The following is a 17,017-nucleotide window of genomic DNA, read 5'->3' as shown; positions in this document are numbered from 1 at the left end:
ATTCTGGGGAATCAAAGAAGGACTGAACATTACATTCCATCACACCCCTTTAATGGGAATGTCCTTCCTCTGTGTCAAACTAAGAGCTAGTCGGTGTTTCTCGAATAGCTCTTTACCGAGTGGTTTGGTAAAGATGTCTGCAACATTTTCTTTGCTATCACAATGCTGCAGTGTGATGTCACCAAGTAACACTCTTTCTCTGATGAAGTGCTCTCTGACATCAATGTGCTTTGTCCTGGAGTGATATAATGGATTCTTGGCCAATGCTTGAGCCGATTGATTATCACAGTATATTGTTGTTGGCTTTGACTCATCAAAGTAATCTATTTCTGACAATAGTTTTCTGAGCCATATAGCCTCACATGCACCTGTAGTGAGTGCTCTATATTCTGCTTCAGTCGAAGACAAAGAAACAGTTGGCTGTTTGTTTGACAACCATGATATAGCACCTTGACCAAGGAAAAATGCATATCCCTGTGTCGATCTCCGCGTCTCATGATCTCCAGCATAGTCACTGTCACAGTATCCCATGCAATCGTGGATGAATTCCTCTGTATTTTATCCCAAACTGTCTTGTACCTCTGATGTATCTCAAGACTCTTTTGGCTGCATTCCAGTGAGACTGTTTTGGATTTGCCATAAACTGTGCTAGTGAGCTTACTGCATAACAAATATCTGGCAGAGTGATAGTCAGATATATAAGAGATCTGATGAGCTACCTGTAGTATCTATCATTGACTGTAGCCTTTTTAGAATCTTTAGTAAGTTTCAAACTCTGTTTCATGGGAGTGGCCTTATCTCCTTATCTGCCACGTCAGTTGCGCTTGCCACATCAGTAGCCTCTTGCGCTTGCCACATCACCTTATCTGACATGTCACCTCTACCACGTCACCCTTGCCAGCTCAGCTACCATATCATTAGGGACACATCATCATTGCCACATTAGCATAGCCATGTCATCAGTGACACATCATCTACCACATCACTAATGCCATGTCATCATTACCACATCATCTACTGACATCATCATCTGTGCCACTTCAGCTGTTTAGTCAGCACTGACCTCTATAGGTACACATAGTGCTCCACAATCACTTCATGTGGCCAGTCCTGCCACCTTAGCATAGGGCTTCACTAGTACACATCTTGCTAGGCATAGTGCCACATCATCACTGCATGTGACCCACAGTGACACATAATCATTGAGCACATTTGCACTTCTTTTGCCCCTCCACCTAGATCAAGTCGTATCTCTTGATCCAGGAAGAATTTGAGGGCGCTCCAAAAAGAAAAGTCGCTCATTTTTTTGTGCTCTACACACTCGTCACATCACATGCACATTTTGGTGCAAGTTACACCCACATTTGAGCCTCAATGACAAAACCACTTCCTTCACGTGCATTTGCCTCTACATCGATGCATCTGACCCAGCACTTAAAAAGAACAAAAGAAAAGGAAGTATTTAATGTTCTTTCATCGATTGACGGTTGGTATAGATCTAGATCAGAGTAGACTAGATCGCCATAGAGGGGAAGCTTTGAATTTCCCCAAGTTGCCAATCTAAGCCATGCCCGAAATTCCTGACTAGTACCTACTCGAAGTTAGTCCATATGCTCACATATGGTTTCACATCATTACATTATCTGAAACCTTATGTTCATCAGTTCAGTGAGCAAACTTCAAAGTTCAGAGGCATCGCAAATTGTTTCAGTGGGCAGATAGCACTTGATTTCACACACACATGCCACCATTGTAAAGCCCATTCGGCTATCTCACCACATTGTGCACATCATTTCAGCCTTGTAAAGCCTCTTGGCTATTCTCGGCATCATTGCCACAAGCCTTGTAATACAGATCAGATTTTATATATTGCAGTTCTATCTTCACCGACGGCTCAAAGATTTCACTTGCCATAGTCAGTGTATTTGCAGTTGATTCATACAGAGATTTTCACGACACTTTTGAGTACATTTCTTGCACCATGTCTATGACTAGCAATCTCAATCTGGAGGCATTTGCTAAGTTAGACCACTCCAATTATGGTACATGGAAATACCGAATGGAGACCATTCTTGTACTTCAAGACAAATAAGAGTATGTCGATGGGTCTACACCTAGACCATTGGACAATCCAGCCACCAATAGCTCTACTCCATCTGTTGTCATAGCACCAGCAACGGGACCTGCAACGAAATCTACATCCACACAAATAGTTTTCACCAGAAGCAGATCTTGCCATCGCCCGAGCTCAGACAGAATGGGACAAGAAAGACAAGTATGCCTATCATCTGATCAAGCAGAATGTGCAAGATGTCATGCTAGGACAACTCAACACAGTCAAGGCATCAAAAGAAGGATGGGATATGTTTGTAGCTCTCTATGAATCCAAGAACACATCCAGGATTCTCACCTTGAGAAACCAAATCAACCAGAGTTTCCGCAACAGCAGCGAAACCGGTCATTCTTATGTACTCCGCATAAAAGACTACAACAATCAACTTGAAGTAGCAGGAGAGACTATGAACCCCACAAAAATGGTTCAAGTCATTCTGAATGAACTAGGAGACGGATACAAGCATCTAGTCTAGAGTATCCATCCAATGGCAAATTCTGACACTGGAAGAACTTCAATCAGTCCTACTTGGTGAAGAACTCGGAACTCAGGCAATTCAAGCACGTAAAGGTCATTCTAATGATCAAGCGTTCACAGCTTCAGAAAAAAGCACAGGAAAAGGCAGAGGCAGAGGTAGATCATACCAGAAAAGTGGTCATCATCAGTAACAACATCATCAGCAAAATCAGAATCAGCATCAGCATCATCCTCAACAGCATCAGTTTCAGCAAAGAGGAAATCATTCCAACCGAGGAAGATTTCAAGGACGAGGGAGTGCATCCACCAACATGTCAAACATTCAGTGCAACTACTGTCACAAGTTTGGACACTATGAAAGAGATTGCCACAAGAAGCAGTATGACCAAGGCAGTCAATCCAGCAATAATCGAGGAAATTTTTGAGGCAGAGGAAATCATCATGGTAGACATTCTAGTCACAGTCATTTTGCAAATGAACATGGGAATATGTTTCTTGCAAGCAAGGAAATGCATCAGACTAATACAATGTACCCAAACACTGGTTTCAATCTCAAAGAGGATTTCAGCTATCAAGTCGACCAAGTGGAACAAGATCCTTGGTACATCGGCAGCGGTGCATCATCTCACATGACAAATCATCAGGAATGGTTCACAAAAATGAAGCCATTAGAAGGACATAAAAATGTCATCTACACAGCAGAAAATACACCGAATCCAGTTCAAGGGACAGGTGTTATCCCTATGAACAATTTCACTGGTACAAAAGGATTAGTGAAAGATGTGCTCTATGTTCCGAAGATCAGCAAGAACCTCTTGTCAGTAGGTCAAATCACAGAACACAATTACAAAGTCATCTTTGTCGGTGATGAATGCACTATCATAGACAGATCCAAAAGATGTTAGCTAGTAGCAAAAGGTGTCAAGGAAGGACGCTTATACAGAATGCTAGCTACAGTACCAGATAAGCATGCCATGTCAGCTCAACTGCAACAAATGCCACTATCTACAAAATGGCACAAGAGATATGGTCATGTCAACTTCAAGTACTTGTTAGATCTTAGGAATCAAAATATGGCAATTGAGATTCCGAAGCTACAATTTTTTGGAAAAGTTTGTGAAGCATGCTGCTTCGGCAAACAAAAGCGAACCAACTTTGTCAGAAGTACCTGTCGTGCATGAGGTATTCTTGATTTGATACACACAGATGTATGGGGTTATGCCGAGACCCGCAACATCAATGGTTCACTTTACTACGTGACTTTCATCGACGACTACAGTAGATATTGTTAGGTCTACTTTCTAAAAGAGAAATCTGAAGTGTTTTCCAGATTTCAAGAATTCAAAGCCATGGTAGAAATCCAGACAAGCAAAAAGATCAAGGTCATGAGATCAGATAGAGAAGGTGAATATATGTCTTCAGCATTCATGAACTTTTGCAAAAGTCACGGCATTTGAAGACAATTCACATGTGCAGATACTCCTCAACAAAATGCAAGAGCTGAAAGGAAGAATGGGACTTTAGCAGACAGTGCTAGAGCAATGCTTAGTGAAAAGCATCTTTCGAATCAGTATTGGGCAGAAGCAATAGCTACAGCAAACTATTTTCTTAATCGGCTTCCTACCGAACCGATACAAGGTATGACTCCTTATGAAGCATTCACTAGACACAAGCCACACATTGGGCATCTTCACATTTTTGGTTACATAGCATATGCCCACATACATGATGATCATCGCAGGAAATTAGATACGAAGTCACACAAATGCATCATGGTTGGCTACGGTGAAGAAAGCAAAGCATACAAATTGTATGATCCCATTAATCGCAAGGTCATTATCTCTAGAGATGTAATCTTTGATGAGGAATTAGAATGGAAAACCTCACCTACACAGGAGATAGAAGCATCGACTTCACAATCCTCTACAGAACAGGTTGATGAAGAAGAGCAAGAATTGCCAACAACACCCCAAGCAGAGCCATAGTAGCTCAGACAGTCTACTAGGGAAAGCAGACCTCCAGCCAGATTGACATATGCTCAGAAAGGTAAAGCAATTCAGGTGGAAACCATCAACTATGCTCTTATGACTACCATCATGTCTACAGAAGAGCCAGTGTACTTCGAAGACATAGTAGACAAGCTAGAATGGCAAATTGCTATGAATGAAGAAAGGGATGCTTTTTATAAGAATAATACTTGGAAACTATGCGACCTTCCACCAAGAAAGAAGGCCATAGCAAACAAATGGGTATACAATGTGAAGTACAATCCAGATGGCAGTATTCAGAGATACAAAGCCAGACTAGATGCAAAAGGATTTCACAGCAATATGGTCAAGATTATGATGAGACTTATGCTCCAATAGCAAAGATGGATTCCATATGGTTCTTGATATCACTAGCGACACTTAGCAGATGGAATGTGTACCAGCTCCATGTCAAGAATGCATTTCTCAATGGTTATCTAGACAAGGAAGTCTACATGCAACAACCAGTAGGTTATGTTGAACCAAGAAAGGAGAATAAGGTTTGCCATCTCAAGAAAAGTCTCTATGGCTTAAAGCAAACACCCAGAAGTTGATACATAGAATTGATAAGTATTTTGCTGATCTGGGACACATGAAATCCAATGCAGATCATACTCTCTACTACAAAGTTCAAGGGGAAGACATTACTATTGCACTTTTGTACGTAGATGATCTAATTGTGATAGGAAGCAAGGATAGCTTCATGAGAAAATTGAAACAAGACTTATCTACAGAGTTCAACATGAGAGATCTGGACTTATGCACTATTTTCTTGGAATTGAGTTCTAGAGAGATTCAGATAGCACATTCATGAGTCAGCTCAAGTATGTTGATAGTCTCTTGAAGAAGTTTCATATGACAGATTGCAAGATTGCAGCCACTCGTAGTAGACAGACGAGAGAAGCCACTTAGAAGGTGTCGCTACAGCTGTGCTTTGCTTTGTGAGGCGCTGCAGCCATCGGACGTTGAGATGGAGGAGCCAGTTGGCTATGTAGGCGATGTGCTGGAGGTTGTGGTAGTGCAGTCCTTTACTTGGAGGTCATAGCTCCTTCACTGTTGGTATGATGTTAGCGGAGGTGCCTTGTATGACATTGGTTGCTGCAGACTATGGAGCAACATCTCGTTGCAATCATAGATTATTGTAGATGGCTCCTCCTAGCCGTTGGGAGGTGCTATCGTTGATGGCGGCTATAGCTTGAGGTAGATTCTTGAAGGAGCCACGTTGGTGAATGTTGCCCTTAGAAGATGCAGTTGTGCTTTGGAGAGGCTATCGTAGGGCGTCAAGTTCGAGAGCAGGTCCGTTGGTGGCCTTTACATGAAGGCTTGGAGTTGTTACAGGAGGGTTGAGTTGCAATTTGTTGGAATAGCCACGGCTGTGAGGAAGCACTATAGTAGGTCATGAGCCTTAGGAGTCACAATGCTTGCTGGTAGTCGGTTACACCTTAGGAACTGCTATAGAGGATGGAGAGCTCGTTGTAGAAGGCTTGCTAGCTTGGCTTGCAATGTAGAAGGCCATAGAGGCTGAGAGATGAAGTGTGGGCCTTTGTACCTTTGAAACTCTCTCTTTCTCGGTGGATGAAAAACACTTAGAATCTCTCTTTCTCAATATAGATGAACCTCTCTTAACTCTCTTTGATCTCTCACAAACACTCAAGACAAGGAACTAAAATCTCTCAATCTCTCATGGACAGAAGTTCCTCTCAAATGGATGGAAATTTCTCTATCGCTCAACGGAAGTGAAAGAACACTCAAGAGAACTCTCAATCTCGCAATCTCTCTTGCACTCTCAAGAATCGCAATGCCTCAGCGGAAGGCAAGGGAGCTCTGATACCATGACAAAATATGAAGAGGGGAGAGGAGAAGAGTGGAGATGAGGAGAGAGGGCACAGCTAGAGAGCACACCACAAATGACTAATTGTACACTAGATTTAGTTGAAGAAATAGAATATATACAAACCCATTTAGGGTTAGAGTTAGGGGATCTAACCCTTTCCTTTATAGCACTCTATAAGGTTAGTGCTATGCACATATGATCACGTGATGGTGCTACGCACACATGATCACATGATGTTGAGCGTGAACTCTCAACACCTTCCCTCAAGATCAACATCATGAAGTAGGCCTTCCCTCAAGATGATGATTCTGGGGAATCGAAGAAGGACTGAGCATTACATTCCATCAGGGGGCAGGGGGGTTTAAGAGCAAAATTTAGAGAGAGAGAGAGATAGGGAGAGAAAGAGGGGGGGGTTTGAGAGCAAAATTTAGAGAGAGAGAGAGAGAGAGAGGAAGCTTGGCTGGTTTGTTGGTTAGTGTAGTTAGGCAAAATTGTAGTCAGTTTGGCGGGGGAAGTTAGGGAGTCAAGGGTGGTTTGGAGGTTTGGTTAGGTAGTTAGTGTAGTTAGGTAGATAAGTGTAGGAAAAAATACAAGAAATAGGGGAAATTTTCGGAGAAAAACTAGGGAAAATTTAGAGAGGGGGTGGGGGGAAGGAAGGGAAAAAGGAAGGAGGGGGGGGGGGATTAAACATGGAAATAAATAGGAAGAAGGGATAAAAAGTAAATTGAATGTAAAGTGGTAAAGGGATAGTAAGTGTGTGTGTGTGTGTGTGTGTGTGTGTGTGTGTGTGTGTGTGTGTGTGTGTGAGAGAGAGAGAGAGAGAGAAAGAAAGAAAGAAAGAAAGTTTATTAAAGTCTTCGAAAGACCAATGGGTGTATGAGACTGTGAAAAATCCTGATACAACAAGGGTGGAGCTACTAAACGAGCATTCACTCCAATGCAAAATGAAAAATGATAAGCACAGAGTGCTACATAGTCATGTCAGAATGATGATCGTGTGTATGTGTGTGTGTGTGTGTGAGAGAGAGAGAGAGAGAGAGAGAGAGAGAGAGATTAACATCCTCAGGAGGCTACAATGGAGGAAAGATGGGAGCGAAATGAGTAACATTGCTAACATCCAATGAGGAAGGAAAGTAGGATGAACATTATAGGAACGAGCAAGGTTTTTCTTGTCCATAGAGTTGAAAATATAGCAACAATTAGATGCATCACCCTTAAGGCCATCTCGACTTCTAGGAATAGCAAGGCATTTAGAAAGGTCCCATTTAAGATTCCACTTGTGATAGACCATTTCAAGGATATGGGCTGGGTATGGGGCTAATGCTCTAATTTGTGCTAACACAAGAGTTAGATACATGCAAAGATTATAAAGCAAGTGATGGTGAAGAAGAGACTCCAGACATTTATACATCGACAATTGAAGATGTGGACTATCAAAGTACCACTCATTGATGTCATATACAAAAGGCAAAAAATCCAGAAGTTTTAGTTGATGGACGTTCAGGTGTGAATATCCTAATGAGCTGGTTTCAACACCATTCCAAGTGAGGATGGTTGACCAAAGAAGAATCCAACCTCTTGGAATCTTGAGAGGGCAAGAAATTACAATCATGGGTATGACATTCACAATTACATTTGTGGTACTCAGAATGGAGGAAAAAGATTATGCTTACAACATGCTCTTGGGTAGGTCATGGTTGAGAGCTTCCAAAGTCAAGCAAGATTGGGGCTCAGAGAGAATCACTATCAGGAAGGGAAAAAAGAAAATCAAAGTTAACTTATCTTCTACAAAAGGTTTTCCTAGAAAAACACAGCCACTAGAAGCAGAGGGCATTAATATGATTTCTGATGTTGATGAAGATGAGGAAGAAATTTTCTCTAAAGGAACCCCACTATCTTCCCTATTTTTGAAATTGATGTGAAGATTATTGATCAATGTGTTGACCCGGATGAACAAAAACAGCAGTCCGCCGACACACTTCCAGCTGCTATAGGAGAGAACAAAATCGAAACATAGTCAAAAAAGCTTCTGACAGCAGAATCTACAAAAAAGGATATAAATGCAGACAACAGCGATGCAAAAAGATCTCTTGCTTCTACATCACCAGAACAAGCAATTCAAGAAGTAGAAATTTAGTTTGAAGAGCAAATGCAAAGGAGTGCTAGAGTAAGACAAGATGACTTGGAAGAAATGAATTTGGGAGACAATGACAACCCATAAACAGCATTGTAAGTACGAATCTCCCCCTGCCATTCAAAGTGGCTCTCTTAGAAAGTTATTAGAATAGTACAAGAATTTTTTCTTGAGTTAGTCTAATTTTTGCAAGCAAAGCCTGCTAATATTTTAGTTGCTACTAACAGGGTGATTAATGCAGGAAGAAGACAGAATGCTCATGGCATGGGCACACCTATTTATGGAGCACTTCCTTCATGAGGTGAAATGCCTTGTTGACCACAACAATGCAGAAGCTGTGTCAGCTAGGTTATGCCCTCCTCTCATTTCCTACTATTAAATTTTTCTTGAGTTAATCCCATTGCAAGCAAAGCCTGCTAATATGTCATGGTCTTGGATACATCTCCTGATGACCTGATCAATGCCCCTTTTGTACAACACTCTAACAATGATAAGAAAAGGTCTGCTTTGCAACACTAACTTCTTTCTTTGATCTTGATTCATTGTTTCTGGGATTAGTTACATTTTGTCATACTAGTTTGGCTGCTCATCAATCCTTACCATGAACAAATTTGCATTAGGAAATTCATCTAGTGTACCTGTTGGAGACTCTCTTGACTGCAGCTTGCTCAGATAATCTGCAATTGCATGTTGTTTCCCTAGTCTATGGGCAATTGTGTAGTCAAACTCTTGCAACAAGAGCATCCATCTTGCTAATCTTCCTGTTAGATGCTGTTTGTTGACCAAGTAAATTAAAGCCTGGTGGTCAACATGAAAATGTACTTTGTTAGCCAAAAGATAATGTCTGAATTTATTCAAAGCATACACCATACCAAGCGCTTCTCTTTCTGTTGTTGCATAGTTCTTTTCATGCTTTGTCAGGATTCTGCTTGCATAATATATAGGTCTGAACCACTTAGGTGATTGTTGTTGCATGAGGGCTGCTCGCACTACTGAATCTGATGCATCCACAAAGACTTCAAAAGGAAGAGACCAATTAGGAGGCTGTAATACAGGAGCAACCATTAGTATCTTCTTTAGAATGTTGAAAGCTTGTTCTTGAGGAGTGTCCTAGATGAATGGTTCAATATTTCTTGTGAGTTTAGTGAGAGGACAACAGATATCAGCAAGGTATCTCAAAAATCTGTAGTGCCATTTTATTTGGCAAATGAATCTCTGTAGTTGGTTGAAATTTTTCAGAGCTTTAGCATTTTGGATTGTTGAGACCTTGTTAGGGTCAATCCATGCCTTCTTATGAGATAATATGTCCCAGTAGAATACCTCTACTAACAGCAAAAGCACATTTTGCTGGGTTTAAGCTCAGACCAGCAAATCTGCATTTAGCACTCGGCTTGGAGGTTCTAAGTTTCTCTCGTGCCATCATGATGTCTTGCTCGTATAGACCAACAAAAGGAACACCTAAGGAAAGAACAATGTCTACGTAGGGGCCTCTGATATGCACGGTCACTTGGTCACCTGCACGTTGGTCAATATCTCCTGTCAAATAAGGAACTTGTGCAATGGTTTGAGGACCCTTGCATAAGGAGCAATATGGATGCAAAGGACCTTGGCTAACTCTAGTTCCTCCACATGACTCGCAAATAAACTCAAGCAAGTCTGCATTAATTTTGGTGAAATGCATAACTCCGAAGACCTGCAATGAAACAAAAGTCATTGTTAGGCAACATTCACAAGATTGCAATTAACTTGCGTAGCATGTGAAAAGAATACCTGTGTGCCATAACCAAGCCTTGCAATCTGACTAACAAAAGCTTCCTTCAACCCATCCTTAAGAGAACCATCGGGCAAGTCCACAAGAATGGTGAAATCAAAGATGCAAATTGTCCCTTTCGCTTTCAAAAATGATACATTTTTTAGTACATACATAACAATTCCTTCTTCATTGAATTCTTGGACAAGTTGAGTAAGGGTACTTTTTCACTGTTTGATGAAAGATAGCTAGTAGAAACACATGAGAATATTGCAAAAGTTAGATACTTTGAAGATGATTTAACAAAGATTGAGATGGGATAAGCAATACCAAAACTTACTGCTGCTCTATCTTCATCACGAGGGCCGTCCGCAACTATGATTTGATATGCCATGCCTTCATTGCTTGCAACCTTTATAATGACAATTGCAATAGTTCCCATAACATTGGAAACATTAAACTTCCCAAAGTATCATCTCAGCAGCCCAAGGAACTTATGTACTAAGCAAATGATCTTATACAAGAGAAGAAATCTGATGCACTTATGAACAAGAATAGGGCAGACCATTAAAAAATCTCAAAACTTGCTGTTCAACTAAACTGTTAAACAGTGATCAGATGCATGCAAAGGCCAAAAACCCTTTTTCAAAATGCCAATACTGAAGCGAATAAGCCACTACAATGTCAATGACAAGTGGAACTACAATACGCAGAGGACGGCCTACAGAATGCAGAATGAGTACTCAGACTTCTCTCCAAACTACAATACGCAGAGGATGGCGTAACTTAGAGGACAGCCTACAAAATGTAGAATGAGTACTCAGACTCTTGCACCATCACAACATCATTAACAATGGTGTCAATGTAAAGAAGATAAGCACTGGGAGAACGCCTTCAGCAACACAACTCAACAAAAATAGGCATCTATATATCTCTCATCATTGCACGTCAAGTTTGTCAAAACGAATACAAAAATGGAAATTCTGACTATTGATTCAACTCTATGCAACGGGCAAAGAAGCAGCGAGCACATGCAAAGCTCGGATAGTATTCAGAATTCGAGCACCAGGCAAAGAAGCAGTGAGCATATGCAAAGCTCGGATATTATTCATAATTCCATTCGGTGGATAGCTGCATTGAGATCAACCGCTGCTGTCAGCCACTAGTATGTAGCAAAGTCTGTCGGGCGCACAAAGGACCTTGTGCCTTTTCCAATCGCAGAATTAGTGGCAGCTGATTATATTGTTGTTGCCGTTGATGCACGAAGGTTGGCAGAGGGTGACAACAGCTAGCGCAATAAGCCAAAACATAGAGTATAGACGGAATGAAGGTCCAAAACGACGATGACCCACAGCTTTCTTCAGTAAGCATATGCGTAGCAGCGGTCAATAACGAAGTGTGTCCCCGCTTTCGCAAGACCACTATCAATCACCAATGCTAGAGAATACATTGCATACATAAACCTTCGAAAATCCGTCCCAGCGCCTTCCTCAAATGACTTTTTACAGGCCGTCAATCAAACAAATCTATTTCGTTGCAGTTTGGAAAGACATCAATCAAAGGAAATCAGTACGATTACCACCCGCAAAGTTTTTAGCTTTGACAGCTTCCTGCAAGACTTGCAGAGTGGCACTTTGATTGCATGGAGTAATAGGAGAGTCAAGTAAATGTACGAATCACGAAACTGCCAATCGAGAAGAAAGAAAGAACGGTGGAATACTAATCAAGCGAGGAATACCTTTAGCGAATGTATCGCTATCAGTATCCATAAAATCACCAGGGGCATCCATAAGAAGAATTCCAAAAGCAGGAACGAGGAAGAAAGTATTGCATTCGTCTCCAAACTTGTGTTTAAACAGCCAAGAAGAGAGGAGAAGCACAACAAATTCGTCCTTGAATTTCATTCTCCACAAAGATATATTCATTAAGGCGAATATGCTGCAAATACATAGTCATGACAAAAGTGCGCCGAAACGCCCATTAGCCTCCACAACAGGTATTCGGCGCAGTGAAGACCATGCATGCCAATAATTAGGCCAGCACTCATGCAAAAGAGAGCCAACAAAGTTTGGACAAGTGGACAGTCCAAATATTGGGTATTTTCGGATATTTTAAAATCATAATTTATGCTTTCGATTTTTGGGACGAATGGTAAAGCTACACGAGCTGGTAATGGGAATAGGGCCTAAGGAGCTTCCTGCCTATGGGAAAGACAGTTGTAAAATTCTCACAGAAAACAGGACAGCCCATCGCAGCCAATCACTCCATAGCCACCACCCATTTCCTCCAACCCAACATGCTCTTCCCTCCTTGCCCATATCATCGCCCTACCAGCGCCCTCAATGCAATGGATTACGGCCCTCCTCCTCGTAGAACCACCCCCTGCTCCTCCAGCTCCATCATTGTCTTACCTATTTGGTACCTCTCTTCTTTTCCGGCATGGCGCAGGAATCTTAATCATTTTCGTTTTCTTTTACAGTCAGCTCGCGTGCGAGTGATCCGAATAGGGCATGCAGTTCAGGGAAATGGTGAAGAGTGGTTTCGGAGATTTGAGCGTTGAGCTCAATTTTTGCATTAGACTTTAGAGTTTTCAAGCTTACGGTACTTGTTTCTCTGATCGCATTTCAGCTTTAATTTCATTCGTTGCCTTCAACTGTGGCTTTCGGTCATGCAGGGTCTTCTGGTCAGAGCGGATGCAATATTTAGCTATGCATCATCGCAATGATGAGGTTAGAGTTTCAGCCATTAGCGTTCCTTTCCGAAGGCACTGGAAGGGGGACTGCGGCAAGGACTCTACTGCAGCTGCTGGGGACCTGACAAAGATTCTTACGGCCAACAAGGCATTCATGCAGGTCATGATGCATGATATATCTTCCAGGGATACATCGATATGACTAAAGGGAAGCAGGTCCATGTTCGCTTGATGGAAACTCAAATGAAGCAGAACATCGTTTTAGGCAATACAGCTCTCAACTTCTACATTGATCGTGGGAGTGTTGCAGACGCAACAAAACCATCCGAGGAAATTTCTGAAAGTACCGTGCTCACATGGACTTTGAGGATTGCAGAAGTTGCAAAGCACGGGCGACCTGAAAAAGCTCTAAACTTGTTTCAGCAGATGGAGCAAGAAGGTATAAAGCCAAACAGGGTCACTTATTTGGGCATCCTGAAGGTATGTGCCAACCTTGGATCCGTAGAACAGGGCAAGAAGATTCACACAAAGATCATCAACAATGGAGAGACCTACAGTATCCGTTTGGAAAACTCTCTTATAGACATGTATTTTAAATGTAGCAGTGTAAAACATGCTCGTCAGGTGTTTGACAAGATGGATAAGCGAGACCTGGTCACTTGGAACACAATAATAACAGGATATGCCCAGCATAAGTCTGGTGAAGAGGCACTTACCCTTTTGCAGCAAATGGAAAGGGAGGGGATCTGGCCGGACAAGGTTACATACCTGAGTATTCTTAGGGTCTGTGCTGTTTTAAGAGCATTGCAAGAGGGCCAACATCTTCATGGACAAATAATTAGAAGAGCGTTTGAGTCGGATATATTTGTGGGCAACTCCCTTATTGACTTGTATGCTAAATGTGGGAGCCTCCATGAGGCAGTCCAGGTGTTTGATAAATTGCGAAGTAGAGATGTGGTTTCGTGGAATGCAATGATTTTGGGATATGTAATGCATGGTTGTTCTATTGACGTGTTCAAGCTCTTTTGCCAAATGGAATGCGAGGGAGTAAGGCCAGATGAGGTTACCTTTCTAAGTATGCTTAAAATTTGTGCCAAGCTAGAGCCCCTGGATCAGGGGAAGCAGATCCATATGAAGATTTTTGAAAATAAATTTGAAGCAGATGTCTTTTTAGCGAGCACTCTTGTTGATATGTATGGCAAGTGTGGGAGATTGGAGGATGCACTTGAAGTGTTTTACAAGATGCCAAAACGGAACTTGGTCTCATGGAATGCAATAATCTCAGGATACACTCAGCATGGGCATGCTGTGAAAGCTTTTGAACTCTTTTCTCAAATGGAAAAAGAAGGGATTAAGCCAGACAGAGTCACGTTTGTTAGCATCCTTAAGGCCTGTGCTTACTTGGGTGAGCTTGAGCAGGGGAGGCAGATCCACGCCCTCATCAGAAAAAGTGGGTTTGACTCAGATATATTTGTGGGAAACACCCTAATTGATATGTACAGTAAATGTGGGGGGATAAAAGATGCACGGGAAGTGTTTGATAACTTGCAAAGGCCAGATCTGGTCTCTTGGAATACAATGCTGGCAGGTTATGTACAGCAAGGCCACACTGATGTGGTTTTAAAACTTTTTCAACAAATGGCAAAAGTAGGTTTCAAGCCGAATGAGGCCACTTTCATTAGCCTTTTAAAGGCATGTAGCAGCCTGGGAGATCTGGAGCAGAGCAAAACGATTCATCTCCATATAATGAAAGAGGGATTCAAGCCAAGTTTGTTGTTTGCAAATCACCTGCTTGAAATGTATTTAGCATGTGGTGGAGTCGATGATGCATGGCAAGTATTCAGTTCAATGCATCAACGTGATGTATATTCGTGGACCATTATGATTTCAGGCTATTCAAAGCATAGGCTTGACAGAGAGGTCCTTATGCTCTTTTGGCAAATGCAACAGGAGGGTGTGAAGCCAGATGAAGTTACGTTGGTCAGTGTCCTCAGGAGATTTACTGTACTTGAACAGGGTAGGCAGATGCATTCTTTTTTATTGAAAGCTGGAGTAGAGTCGGACATTATTGTAGGCAATTCTATTATTGAGATGTATCTTAACTGTCGGAATGTAGAGCATGCACGACACTTCTTCGATCATATGTCTAAAAGAAATGTGATTTCATGGAACACAATGATTGCAGGATATGCCCTGCAGGGGCATACGACTGAGGCTTTCGAACTTTTCTGGGAGATGGAATTGCAAGACGTAAGGCCAAGTGAGGTCACCTGTAATAGCATCCTGAAGGTCTGTGCAGGCCTGGTTGCCCTGGAACATGGGAAGCACATACATAACTACATTGTCAAGAGTGGATATGAGTCCAACATTTTTGTGGGGAGTACCCTTATTGATATGCTCGCTAAATGTGGATGCTTAGTTGATGCATGCTATGTATTCGACAAAATGCTAAGACGAGATGTAGTCTCATGGAATGCAATGATTACAGGATATGCACAGCATGGAAATGCAAGGCTTGCTTTTCGGTTATTTTTCCAAATGCAGCAAGAAGGTATAAATGTGGATCATATCACATTTATTGCTGTCCTTTCTGCGTGCAGCCATGAGGGCCTAGTGGAAGAAGGGTGTCGAATTTTCCACTGCATGGTTCAAGAGTATGACATAATGCCGATAACAGAGCATCATGCCTGTGTAATTGATCTTCTTGGCCGATCACGCCGTTTGGAGGATGCAGTCAAATGGATTCAACAAATGCCCTTCCAAGGTGGTGCTAAGGTGTGGGTGGCCTTGCTTCGTGCATGTGGTTTTAGTGGCGATTGCAAATTAGGGGAACTTGCTGTGGAACATGTTCTGGAACTTGAACCACAAAATACTGCAGCTTATATTGTGCTATCAAACATATATGCTGTGTCGTGTGTGTGGCAGGACAACAATTTGATTTGAAGGACGAGAATCTAATTTATTGTCAAATGAAGGATTATCAAGAGCATGTGATAGTAGAGAATAAGTACAATTTTTCATGCAAAGGAGTTGATAGGAGGACATCCTTTTGAAACTCACACTATGAAGAGTTTAATGAAAGTGAATGATCATATCGAAGTATGTGTAGTCTTGAGGGCTTCCCATGTTAATGACTATGCCATCAAGCAGCTTGGAAAAAATACAAGATTACAGATGGTTCTATAGAGATATAACAAACATGCTCCTAGAATCTACATGATCTTGCTGATGTGGCACTTAAATACACTGGGACTACAATGATCATGTGGCACTATTGTGTGAGGTGTACTTAAAAGCATTGGGGTTGAAAGACAGAGCATAGCAGCCCTAAGTGTGGTGTCCCAACCGGCCCATCATGTGCATGGTATATAGCCTTGTGATGATATGTGGTGTGTAGCACACAACCAATTCCAAATACATAAGAAGTTACATTGAGAAGTAAGCGGCTTTTACTATCGTAAAATTGAGAAAGGACTTGTACCTTGTACATGGAGAAGAGGTGAAGAATTTTTTGCTTTCTCCCATTTGGGAAGCTTCAAAAGTACAGGTGAAGCTTTTAAAATTTGACAAAAAGTCCTTATGTTGCTTGCATTTAGGCTGTTTTCATTTGACTTCAAGAAATCAAATTAGGTAAGCATGTTACTTTTCGGTTCAAAGAAGTCGTAGAAAATCAGATCTTGGAGTACCCATCTTTCACCATTAAAAAAAAAGTGGCTTCCAAATTTGAAAGAAGGAATTTGAATAAGAGACCCCAAAAATACACAATAGATATACTTTATAGATCTGAACCATCCTTATGTGGGGATTGTTTATTTATTAAAATATATGCAAGCTTGTATTCATTTACCTCAGCCAATAAGCTCTCAAGTATGCACTCTTCCTCATACATGCTAGACAAAGAGTATTGTGAAATGATTCATCATGACAAACTACATTGGACTGTGTGTGTGTTCTCCCCTATAATGTAGCTCATGCCCTAGAAAATTATCC

The 17,017-nt window shown here is 41.6% G+C and overlaps 1 protein-coding gene across 1 annotated transcript; it reads left to right on the top strand.

The window, feature by feature from the left end:
- Positions 1-12,530: 12,530 nt before the first annotated feature.
- Positions 12,531-16,465, top strand: LOC147890861 (pentatricopeptide repeat-containing protein At3g09040, mitochondrial-like). Its single transcript, XM_087390090.1, has 2 exons — positions 12,531-12,753; positions 13,010-16,465. Exon 2 carries the CDS (start codon positions 13,226-13,228, stop codon positions 15,968-15,970), a length of 2,745 nt encoding a protein of 914 aa, XP_087246216.1. The 5' UTR covers positions 12,531-12,753; positions 13,010-13,225; the 3' UTR covers positions 15,971-16,465.
- The last annotated feature ends 552 nt before the right edge of the window (positions 16,466-17,017 follow it).

This window comes from Dipteris shenzhenensis, chromosome 18, assembly GCF_047967505.1.
Source record: "Dipteris shenzhenensis isolate YYH24624 ecotype China chromosome 18, Dip_SZ_1.0, whole genome shotgun sequence".
Classification (NCBI taxonomy): Eukaryota; Viridiplantae; Streptophyta; class Polypodiopsida; order Gleicheniales; family Dipteridaceae; genus Dipteris; species Dipteris shenzhenensis.
This window is presented reverse-complemented; position numbering and strand designations above follow the sequence as displayed.

What these genes read in the sequence shown, in the direction of transcription:
- LOC147890861 (XM_087390090.1), top strand. Translation starts at nt 13,226, where the DNA reads ATGACTAAAGGGAAGCAGGTCCATGTTCGCTTGATGGAAACTCAAATG.